The 11,980-nt window shown below is 38.1% G+C and overlaps 1 protein-coding gene and 1 pseudogene across 1 annotated transcript in view; both read left to right on the top strand.

Annotated features, from left to right (window-relative positions):
- LOC102473187 (A disintegrin and metalloproteinase with thrombospondin motifs 6-like) overlaps positions 1-11,980 on the top strand; it is a gene marked incomplete at its 5' end in the record, with an annotated part of 68,419 nt that overhangs the window by 10,886 nt on the left and 45,553 nt on the right. Inside the window, one exon of the mRNA XM_006156834.3 lies at positions 9,370-9,574. Coding sequence (XP_006156896.1) covers positions 9,370-9,574 — 205 coding nt within the window. The remainder of the gene's footprint in view (positions 1-9,369; positions 9,575-11,980) is intronic.
- Positions 485-1,517, top strand: LOC102472318 (spermine synthase pseudogene; annotated as a pseudogene).

Below are 11,980 nucleotides of genomic sequence, written 5' to 3'. Positions count from 1 at the left end.
TAGGTGATGACATGATGGTGAGTACAAATAGTGGAATCTGGGATGCAGGCTAAGTAAATGGGAAACAAAAAGGAAGGGGAGGGGCTGATATTAAAAGAAATGATTGACAGAATCTAGTGCTCCACTCTAAGAAAAGGAAGGAAGGTACCAGTAGATGGTGTAATGGTTACTCGTCGAACTTCCCTGTAGTAGACCGCAGTTCCAGTCCTGGACCTGTAGGCTTGAAACTCATGCAGGGCGTGTGTGAAGAGAAGGGATCATGGTGTGGTCATCTTGCTTTGTGTTTCTCTGTCTCTCTGATTAGTGCAAGCACTCTATAGCAAAAATATACCACCCCCCCCAAAAAAAAGAAAGAAAGAAAGGAAAGGGAGAAATGGGGCCTCAGTCTGACACACCTTAGCCCCAGTCTCCTGCTGCTGCCTCCCCTAGGCATGGCACAGGGCCTCACTTCACAACAGCAGCAGGCCCAGCATGCACAGACTTCATGCGTGGCACCAAAGCCAACAACGAGACCATTCTAAAAGGCCTCCAGTTCATTTTCTAGGAGCAGGGTATGGCAGAGTTGGTACACCCCTGGCAGGACCATGGCTACTTAGTAACCTACACCAACAAGAATGGCAGCTTTGCAATTTGAGAATTTACCCACATGGATTGGTGTTGCTGGACCTTCAGAATTACAACAATGATATACAGGGCAAAGAAGAAATCAACAGCCTTTTGAATAGAGAAGAAAGAATGGAAGAATCAAATCAGGAGGTACTGGGCAGGTGAAGAGATGATCACCTATTGTTGGAGGAGCCGCCATCGACAGATACTGGCCCACTGCTGGTGGGTGTCTGGTCGAGTACAATGTAGATGAAGTGGTATATAATGAAGATTCACCTTATTGGAACATTAAAATTTCACACTTGAAGCAATTTGGAAATATTCTGAGTGAGGATGTTGATTTGGCAGAGTGATTTGGCATATACCTGGGCCATCATGGGCAGTGGCAGAGAAGATTACACTGGCAATGATGTACTGATTCTGGGTGGTAGAGATGGTGGCATATTATGTAAAATAGTCAAAGCAAAATCAAAGATGGTCACTATGGTAGACTGACCAAATGGTGATTGATGGATGTAAGGAATACACATGAAAAATGTGTGGCAATGTCTTAGACCATCCTAAGGGAGATAGCTATCAGGTTCTCACAGAAGACCGTATCCCAGTACTGAAGAGGTATGTCAAAGAAGGGAGAGAGTTTGACTAGGTGATTAATGATTTGAGGACTGTCCCAGTCTCCACCTCTCCAGAAGGAGATTCCACATGGGAGTTTCTCAGATGGATTCTTGACCTTCAATGACAGCATTGAAACAGGATGGGAAATATTTCACACAGGGAAAGCCCTGTCGCTCTATAAAGAACAGTTCAGGTGCCTGTATTGTCCTGTGGAGTTCTTGAAGGAGATCATCTGCGTCCCTTCGTACTTGGAACTGTGGGTATTTCACACTGTTTAGAAGAAAGCTAAGCCTTGAAAATGAAATTCCCCAGTCATGTGTGATGCCCTTCCTGACCTCTGCACGCCATATCTGGCAATTGATGGTGAATTCTTTACAGTTTTCCTTTTTTAACTATTATTTTTTAATTCTGAAAAACGTATGGAAAATGTATATTTTGATAAGCGAGGGTGTTATTTTTTTTGAAAGTCAGGTGAAGGGCAATTAGCACAGCAAAGACTGATAAATGCACTGACCCCATAGAATATAATTTTGTTTCTTTTTATTTCTCTGTGGGCTTGTTTTGTTTGGTTTTGGTTTTGGTAGACCTTCAGTTTGGATATTTGGAGGAATGAGGAGTGAACATCATTGTTTTGTTCTGAAGGGAAGTTCTTAATGGTGTTTCTTTCCCCAAAATTGACTTAGATGTTAAAATTTGGTGCTTATAAGAAAGAGTTTTAAAAAATGAATAGCAATACTTTAATTAAATCACAAAAGATTTTTTAAAAAATAAAAGAAAAAGAAGGTATGTTAATTTGGATCCCAAGAAGAAGGCCACAAGTTCAGTTTTAAATCATGACCTCTCCCTCCTTTTCTGCCTCTCCTTTTTTTTTCTGTATTTTTCTCTAGTAAGGACACATGCCTTCGGACAAATAAAAAAATTTTTATTGACTACAATGTGGAAGGCATGGTGCTTTGGGAGACATGGTTCCTTTTCCTAAGGACAATCTACTAAGGCAGATACATATAAAGCAACTGTAGTATAAGACAAAATACGATCAGTACACTAAGAATTATTTTTTTAATTTAATTTTTATATTACATTTAATCACATAGATCTTTACAGTGTATAACATTTCTTTTCTAGCATAATTACCATGCATATTAGTCAAGACAAAGATGTTACTATACAGATCAGCAGCAGCAAATAGCTTTTCATTTTTTTGTCAATTAAGCATACTTTTTCTTTCTTTTTTCCTCCCCGCTCTCCTCCCTTTCTCTCTCCCTTCATTACCCACCCCCATATTACCCCATCCTTACTATCTAGTATCTACCGTTGTTCTCCCTGCTACTATAGAGTGCAGATTATCGATATTATTTGAGGACATACAAAGTCTGTCTTTCATAGTCTGGCTTGCTTCACTTAGCATTAGTCTTCCATGTTTATTCACTTTGTATCAAATGTTAGAGTTTCATTCTTTTTCATGGCTGTGTAGTAGTCAATAGAGTACATATGCCACATTTTTTTTCAGTCTGATCATCTATTTTTAGACATTTGGGTTGATTCCATGTCCTACTAATTATAAATAATGCTAAAATAAACTTAGATGTTTAAGTGATTTTCTGACTGAAGTTTTTTCTATCCTTTGGGTAAATACCTAAAAGTAGAGTTATTTGATCGTATGGTAGTTCTAATTGTAGGTTTCTAAGAAATCTCCATATCATTCTTTTTTTTTTTTTTGGAGAGGTTTTCGCTATAGGGTGTGTGTGCTCGCCCGATAGACAGAGAGAGACATAGAGACAAAAAGCGAGAAATCACTCCCAGGGCGGATGGTCATGCTGCAATCCCTTCTCCTCCATTCTCCTCTCGGGATCTTGGGCACGCATGCACACGTGCCCGGTGTGAGTTTTAAGCCACTGGGTCTGGGACGCGAACCGCAGTCGACTACATGGGAATCCAGCAACATAGCCATTACGCTAACTGCTGGTTCCCTCCATATCATTCTTCAAAGTGGTTGTACTAATTTACATTCCTTCCAACAGTGTAAGAGCATTCTCTTTTCACTGCAGCCTCTCCAGCACTTACCATTATTTCTTTTCTTAATTTTAGCTATTCTGACTGGGATTAAGTGGTATCTCATTGTGGCTTTGATTTACATTTCCCTTATGATAAGAGATCTCAACCATGTTTTCATATGCTTTTGGGCCATTTGTATGTCTTCTTTGGATAATTGTCTGTTCAGTTCATTTTCCCATCTTCTAATTGGATCATTTTTTATTTATTTATTTTTTTTTGTGAGTAAGATGCTTGAGTTCCATGTATATTCTGGTTATCAATCCCTTATCTGAGATATAATTTGCAAATATATTCTCCCACTCTGAGGGTTGTCTTCTCACTCTACTCATTGTTTCTTTGTGCAGAAGCTTCTCAGCCTAATATAGTCCCATTTGTCTATTTTTGGGACTATTGCCAGTGCCTTGAAGGTCTTCTTTAAGAAGTCTTTGCCTACTCCAAGGTCTCCAAGAGTTTGTCCTGTGTTTTCCATGAGTATTTTTAAAGTTTGAGGTTTTATGTTTAGATCCTCAATCCATTTTGAGTTAACTATTGTTAGTAGTGAGAGATAAGGGTCTAGTTTTATTCTTCTGCAGGTGGATATTCAGTTCTCCTAGAGTAAGAGAATTATAAGAAGTGCTAGAGAAAACTCAGAGTGGAAAGATACTAATTTTTATCCAGAGCCTTGGTTTTACTTAATGATAGCTTTCATGATATAATGTTTAACAATTGTTTTGAGTCATTGGATCTCATTCATGGACAACTATAATCTTGTGTTTTATGTTTAGAAAGGGATCCGTCAGAGTCCTCTATAAAACTCCCAAATTTGAGAAGTAGGAAGAATCACAGAAATCATCTAGGCCAAGTGCCATCATTTTTCTAATGAGAGTATGCTAATCTCTGGTGACATTTTTCCTGTTCTACCAGACATCACTAATTTTCTACATTACAAATCAAGTGTCTGGTGGCATTTAATACATGTGACTTTGCTTGCTTCATTGACCCATTCTCAATTGCTGCAACTTCAAATATGCTTATTAAATGCTTTTTAAAATTTAGGAAAACATTGATGGTAGAATGCTTAGGGTATGGATAGTTCTGCTTAATATTAGTTCCTCTTTCCCATTGGCTACGGGATGAAAAAAAATTTTTAAACCAGTTTTTTTGTTTTGAATTATTCCCTGTTTTTTCTTTCTTTCTTTTTTTTTTTTTTAAAGACAGGTTTTTGCTATAAGGTGTGTGTGCTCACTGGAAAGATAGAGACAGAGAGACAGAAAGTGAGAAATTACATTGCAGAGGAGATGGCCATGCTGCAGTCCCTTCTCCTCCATTTTCCTCTCGGGATCTTGGGTACTCATGCACACATGGCGTGAGTTTTAAGCCACCAGGTCTGGGACTTGAATCACAGTCAATTAAGTGGGAGTCCAGCAACGTAACCACTACACCGTCTGCTGGTCCTATTTTGAAATATTTCTAAAAATTGTTTTTCATCTATAAAAGTTTTAGTTTATTTGTAAGTACAGAATAGGTTATATAATTGAGTTAAAGGTGTTACTGTTAAATTCTGAATTATTTTTTGCTATGTTGTGTTTATATATAAAAAATACTGACAATTAGTTTTTTGACTCTAGGACAAAAAGGGTAGTAAATCTCTTTCTCTTTTAATCTGAATATTCAGTATTGGCTTGTTTTCGTATGCTCTGCCACTTTCTTTTTTTCTGGAGAGGTTTTTGCTATAGGGCACGTGTGCGTACCAGAAAGAGAGAGAGAGACAGAGCGACAGAGAGTGAAAAATCACCCCCCAGGGTGTGGCCATGCTGCAATCCCTTCTCCTCCATTCTCCTCTCGGGATCTTGGGCATGCACGCACACGCGCCCTGCATGAGTTTAAGTCACTGGGTCCAGGACTCAAACTGTGGTCGGCAACATGGGAGATTAGCGACATAGCCATTATGCTAACTGCTGGTCCCTCTGCCACTTTTTTTCTAAGTTAAAAAGCAAAAATAGTATTTTGGTTATGTGATGTATTCTTTTTTAAAAAAATAATTTTTTACTTAATTTTATTTATTTTAATTTTTAATTTGACCAGAGAGAGAGAGGAAAAACAAAAGTCAGAAAGCAAGCCACCATGTCTGGGACTCGAATTGCAATGTGGAAGTCCAGTGTCTTAACCACCATGCCACCTGTTGGCCCCCTATATGCCCCCCCCCCTTTTTTTAACTTAGTTAGGCAAGCTTGGGGCAAAATTTTTTGTAGTGCTCTCTTATTCCTACCTTCAATAATATTACTGTTTGTATTATACTGAGAGTGTAGATTAAATTACACGGGTTGCAGCTAGTCCCTCTTATTTTAGACACTTAAACATGAACCCCACTACTTGTTAGCATCTAATGGATAAGAAGGCACTTGTGAAGATGCAGACAGTTTGATCATGGGGTATTGGGGAGAGCTTAGAAACAAACAGTCTCAAGATTGACCAGGCGCTTAACAATTCAGTAATCAATATTCCTAGAGAGAATTTCACTGTTTATATTTTTGCTAAAGAACTAGAGGAGGGGGAGAAAAACAGAAATACCATCAGAGGGTAACATAATGGTGATGGAAGATGAAGGAAGCAGTGTGCCTTTAACTAGTCAGGAGAATGGAGAAACTGAGACAAGCTGATGCAGTGGTAAAATTGCAAAACTGTTGAATTAACTAGGGTGTGATTTAATCCTTCCAAGAGATGCGGGGAGTGATGAGAGGATGAGCAATAAGGATGCAACAGGGACTGAATGTGAAGCCTGAAATGAGAGTTAAAAGTCAGAAAGGAAATTAGGAGGGTGATTAATACTTCTACTTTTACACATTCCAAGCTGAAGACCAGAGTAATACATTTAACCTAAGTTTGAGGAAAAATGGTTGGCAATACAACAGGGACAAAGAAAAAAAAAATGCAGAGGTGGCCCTGACCCTGAGCAGCAAAGAACAGCAACACCTCCTGAATCACTGCTGTTACTCTGGGCACCTGTGTTTAATTTGAAGGCCTCCATCCCTCTAAACATTATGAGACCTAATGAGATCATGGCTGGAGGTGGTATGACTGAACTTTTTGTGGCTCAGTTATACAAATTTCTGTTTTATCCCCTAATCTTGGTGATGAAATCACTGTTGTGAATTGAATCAGAGTTGCACTATGGCAGGCATGCAAGTTATTATTCTCAGTACACATTTTTGTCTTTACCAAAAATGGTCCTAACAACTTGGATTCATGTTCATCTGTGGAATACAGAAAGGAAAGATTATGAAAATCATTTTAAATTTCCTTAGTAAAATAATTTCATAAAAAATAGTTTTTTTAAAAAAAATTCAGTATCGGATTATCATTCTCTAAATTAATTTTGGTTGAAAATTTTAGATTTTGCCAAAACATTTTAAGTTTGAAAAAGTGACTAGCTATGATAATCCTTCTTTTTCTTTTTTTTTTTTTTTTAAATTGCCAAAGAGTGAATATACTCACCAGAGAAAGAGACAGAGAAAATATCCTCCAGTGGGGTGTGGTCACACTGCAATCCCTTCTCCTCTAATTCTTCATCCTATTGGGATTTGGGCACTGCACACACACACACACACACACACATATGATGGTGTATTTTTCAAGCCACTGAACCAGGATTTGAACCATGTAATTGACCAGGCAGAATCTGGCTTCCCTAGCCAGGAGGCAACAGGCTGGCCCTATAAAAATATTTAATACAAATAATAATGAGCAGAGACCATTGTAGCTTTGTTGGCTAAATGCAGGCTTAAATTTAGGATACTAGTCCTCTAATTTCACTAAGGTATCATCTTCTATATGACGCTGGCACTGTCAAAGCATGTTCATGGAAATAGTGAGGAATTTGTCTTTATACTTTTCATATTCTTCTCTCTAGGTAGTCTCCCACTCAAGGGCATGAATATGTCCATTAAGGATAGTTGCATGATTTATAATCATGGATCGAAGAAAGTATTATGTGACCTTATGCTTGTGACTTAGATCCTACTGTAAACTATTGTTACAAGTGAAATTCAGTTGGAATTGTAGTTGATGGGAAATCTGGTCCTGGTTCAATCATTTCTATTTTCATGATTTTGGAAAACTGGCTTTCTAGTTCTGGACCTTACTTTCCTCTTCTTTGCAACAAAGCAAATGCCTTGGATGTAGTAGACATTCAGCAAAAATTTACTAAATTAAATATAATAGTACCTCAGTCAAGACTCTGGTTCAGATAACACTTCACCGTGGGCAAGCGTCTCTGCAGAGGGTTATGGAGTTAGCCTGAGGAATGGCTACCATCGAGAACTCCAATGCCATCAAGGCTTTCTAGCTCCTCTGCATTCTTTCAAGTCAGCTCATTCCACTCAACAGGAGACACAACCACTAACCTAGACTCATTTCTTACACCTTTGTGCCCCAAAAACAAAGGGTCCCTTTGCTCCAGCCTTTGCTCCAGTTAAGATATAAAAATCTTAAAGCAGATTTTCTTTGACCTGATTTGAATCATGATTCACATACCTTGGACCTACTGATGTGTCTAGAAGAGAGTCCTGCAGAAGTACTAAAAAAAAAAAAAAAACACCAAAAAACCACAAAACCTAAAATTACATATATGAGAGTTCATTGATGATTTTATGGAAAATAGTGGTATAACTACAAATATGAGACATGTTCATTTTGGTTAGGCATTTGAGTTTCTTCCCACATAGCTGTGCAGAGGCTGTTTTTAGGGGCAAAGGTGCCCAAACAAGGGATCTCCATGCTGTTATAGAGCTTGCTCAGGCTTCTGCCCCTAAAATAAGTGTTTTAAGATTCCACGTCCTCAGGATGGATATTTGGGCAGTTCTTTCAAGTCAGCTCATTCCACTCAACAGGAGACACAACCACTAACCTAGACTCATTTCTTACACCTTTGTGCCCCAAAAACAAAGGGTCCCTTTGCTCCAGCCTTTGCTCCAGTTAAGATATAAAAATCTTAAAGCAGATTTTCTTTGACCTGATTTGAATCATGATTCACATACCTTGGACCTACTGATGTGTCTAGAAGAGAGTCCTGCAGAAGTACTAAAAAAAAAAAAAAAACACCAAAAAACCACAAAACCTAAAATTACATATATGAGAGTTCATTGATGATTTTATGGAAAATAGTGGTATAACTACAAATATGAGACATGTTCATTTTGGTTAGGCATTTGAGTTTCTTCCCACATAGCTGTGCAGAGGCTGTTTTTAGGGGCAAAGGTGCCCAAACAAGGGATCTCCATGCTGTTATAGAGCTTGCTCAGGCTTCTGCCCCTAAAATAAGTGTTTTAAGATTCCACGTCCTCAGGATGGATATTTGGGCAGTCAAGGCCTCCTATCTTCATAGAAATTCATTTTTTGAAATTGGATAACAAATCTCTAGCTCCTTTAGGGTGGTTTGAACATAAAATTCGCAATTATGGGAGAACCTGCTTCAATGTAATAATAATAAAAATAGCTAGTTTCTTGTTTGGTATATGCCAGACTCCGTGTTAAAGTGTTCAGTGTTCTGAAGTCAGCTAGGCCTGGTTCCTGTGATTCTATTGCTAGCACATCTTCTCTTGTTCGTGTTCAGTATGTCAAGCTAGCCATGTGAGGTGTTTCCTCTACAAAAACTGACAAATGCCACAAATGAGTGTTCCCTCACTTGTGTGGAGAGCTGGTTGTTAAACATTTCCAACAATATCACTGGGGGCTTTATGTATATTAACTTATTTGATCCTCATGACTATCTTATGCAATTGATCATTGTTTATCTTCATTTTTAAAAGGTAGATCATTCAAGAAGATTTAAAAACATGTAATGCATTGCTTGTTTGAACCTTGGTTCTTCCTTCTCCAAAGTCTGGGTACTCAACTCTAGGAAAGCAACTGACAGTGAATGGATTTCTTCTTTAGCAGCTCTTCAATTTGCCATATGTTATATCAACCAACACAGTAATAATGGCTCTTCTAGAGAAAAGACATACTGATAGTTCATCAGTGAAATGCTTCACTCGCCCAACTGAAGGACATGCTTTTTTGTGTTTCTTCCACTGAGGACATGCTTTTCTGTGTTTCTTCCACTTCTTGCTGCAGGTGGTTCATTGGGGATTGGTTGGAGTGCAGCAAGACGTGCGATGGTGGAATGCGCACAAGGGCAGTGCTCTGCATCAGGAAGATGGGACCTTCTGAGGAGGAGACACTGGACTACAGTGGTTGTTTAACACACCGGCCTATTGAAAAAGAGCCCTGCAACAACCAGTCATGTCCACCTCAGTGGGTGGCTTTGGACTGGTCCGAAGTAAGGAAATCTGAGGCTGTATGTTTTGAGATGTCTTAACTATCAATACCAAAGCATTTAATATTAAGGACACCTGAGCATGTGAGCGTCTTAGAACTCAACAAGTAAGGACTGCATAACAGTGAATTTGGCCATGTTATATTTTATTGCTGCTTATTAGGAAGTAAGAGACTTGGGAGGGGGGGTCAGGGAAATCAATGAGAACTATCATCGATTTGATAAAAAATAAGTCTAAAGTGAACTTGAAATAACATTATAGTGAGTACTCACCTGAGTGGGTTTTTTCCTTACTACTGAGCAGAATCACAAGTTCAAAATTAATGATATGTGATATTGAAAAACTAAAATTCAAAAGAAAAGTCAAGAACCTTTCTTATCCTGAAATTGACTAAAACCTAGAGTGATTTTTTTCTAGCATCTCAGTTGGAAAGCACAAATATTTTAATACCCCCCTTTTTTTTTTTCAAATACAGCCTAATTATATAACTCTTAGATATGCATCATTATCAATTCTTTGTCATTTATTTTATGTGTGTGTGTGTGTTTAATTGCTTCTATTGCATTTGAGAAACAAATATGGAGCTGAGAGTTATAACGTAAAAGTCAGATTCATCCTTTACCATTACTTTCACTTAAATGATCGGTGAGGAAGACTTAAGACAATGTTCTTATGGATACAAAATAGCCTAATAGAATCCAATGGTACTCAGAAAAATGATCTTATTAAAAATTAGGTAGCAGGTATTTAATTTTTGACTCTTCATTTGCATGAGACACACACACACACACTATCCCATTCTCCACATTTCCTAAAGAAGAGTTGACTCCTTCTGTAGTGTTTGGTAGCATTAAAAAGAATGAGTACCAGGACCAGCAGATAGTATAATGGTTACGTTGCTGGACTCCCATGTAGTCTACCACAGTTTGAGTCCTGGACCCAGCAGCTTAAAACTCATGCTAGGCGTGTGTATGCTCATGCCCAAAATCCTGAAAGGAGATTGGAGGAGAAGGGATTGCAGCATGGCCATCTCCCCTGGAGGACAATTTTTCCTTTTCTGTCTCTCTGTCTCTGTCTCTCCAGTGAGCACACATGTCCTATAGCAAAAATCTCTCTTAAAAAAAGAAAAAAGAAGAATGAGTACCTGGCTGCATAATAGAGATAATTCTTTGAAGTTAGTAAAACAGGATAATTCTTTGAAGTTCTGACTCTATTCTAATGTATCTACCAAAAACATTGTTCTCGCTTTGGGTATTTGCACTGGTACTTGTTTTGAGTAATTTCTGTAGACTTCAAAAGTTTTTGTCAAAAGCAAACAAAGGAAAAATGAAATGCTGTCTTTAGGGACCTCCAGATGGAACTATTCCCTCTTAGCATCTTACTGCTTCCGTGGTTTTATCTTGCTGGAGGAACAGGGTTAAAAGGACTGTGTTTAAGATGGTTCATGGAAATATAAAGTCTGTCTAGTTGTGGTTATCCTTGGGATCTTTGGCAGGAATTGGAAGTTTCTCCCAAGATTCCTGGCCATACCACACCTTAAGTAATTACATTCTTGCCTACCTTTTACTTGTAGTTTCAATCAAAAGTAGAGCTATTCTTAGTATTATTCAGTCAGTCATTATGGAAACAACATGGACTCTTTTGTTTCTAAACAGTAGGTGCATTGAAAAATAAATCCATGTACACTGTAAAGATGTATGTGATTAAATGTAAATTAAAATGAAAAAATGAAAAAAGTAAACACACACACACAAGATAAATCCATTGGTAAAGACTAAATGTTCTGCAAAACTGTACACATGTTAGTGCCCAGGACCCTTATGGAAATCCATAAATGTTCATTGATGATAACAAATTTGTTACTGGAAAATCATAGTGGGAGAGCTGATGATTGGATAAACGTGTTAGGGTTTCTGGTCAAGTCAGTTAAGTGTAATTGAGTGCTTACTAAACACAAAAGAATCTGGTAAGCCTGATAAAAGGAGAAATGTCCTTGAAACAACTACAGAATAATAGAAGACAGTGTTTAGTGAAATGTCTGATTGTAAGAGATAAATGTATGACTGATACAGAAATTCAGAACTGAGATGGTCAGAGTAGCCTGGAGTAGGATCAAAAGGTTTTTCAGTTGACAGGAGTTGAATGTTGAGGGTGTTAGAATTTGAAATAGAAAGAGAATAGGGAAGCTGAAGAAGGAATTCCTGTCAAGAGAAATAACTGAACAGAAACAGAAAGGTTGTGTAATGAAAGTAGGGTAGGAGAAAAAGATTTGTTTTAAAGAATAAATAAGGGGCAAGCAGGTGACATGGCCAGCAGTTTAAGACACTAGACTCCCACGTGGCTGAAAACAGCTGGAGTCCCAGACCTGGTGACTTGCTTTCCTTGCTTCTCACTTTCTCTCTCTCTCT

This window comes from Tupaia chinensis, unplaced genomic scaffold (assembly GCF_000334495.1).
Source record: "Tupaia chinensis unplaced genomic scaffold, TupChi_1.0 Scaffold000516_1, whole genome shotgun sequence".
Classification (NCBI taxonomy): domain Eukaryota; kingdom Metazoa; phylum Chordata; class Mammalia; order Scandentia; family Tupaiidae; genus Tupaia; species Tupaia belangeri.
The sequence above is the reverse complement of the archived record's forward strand: the minus strand, read 5'-3'. Positions and strand labels throughout refer to the sequence as shown.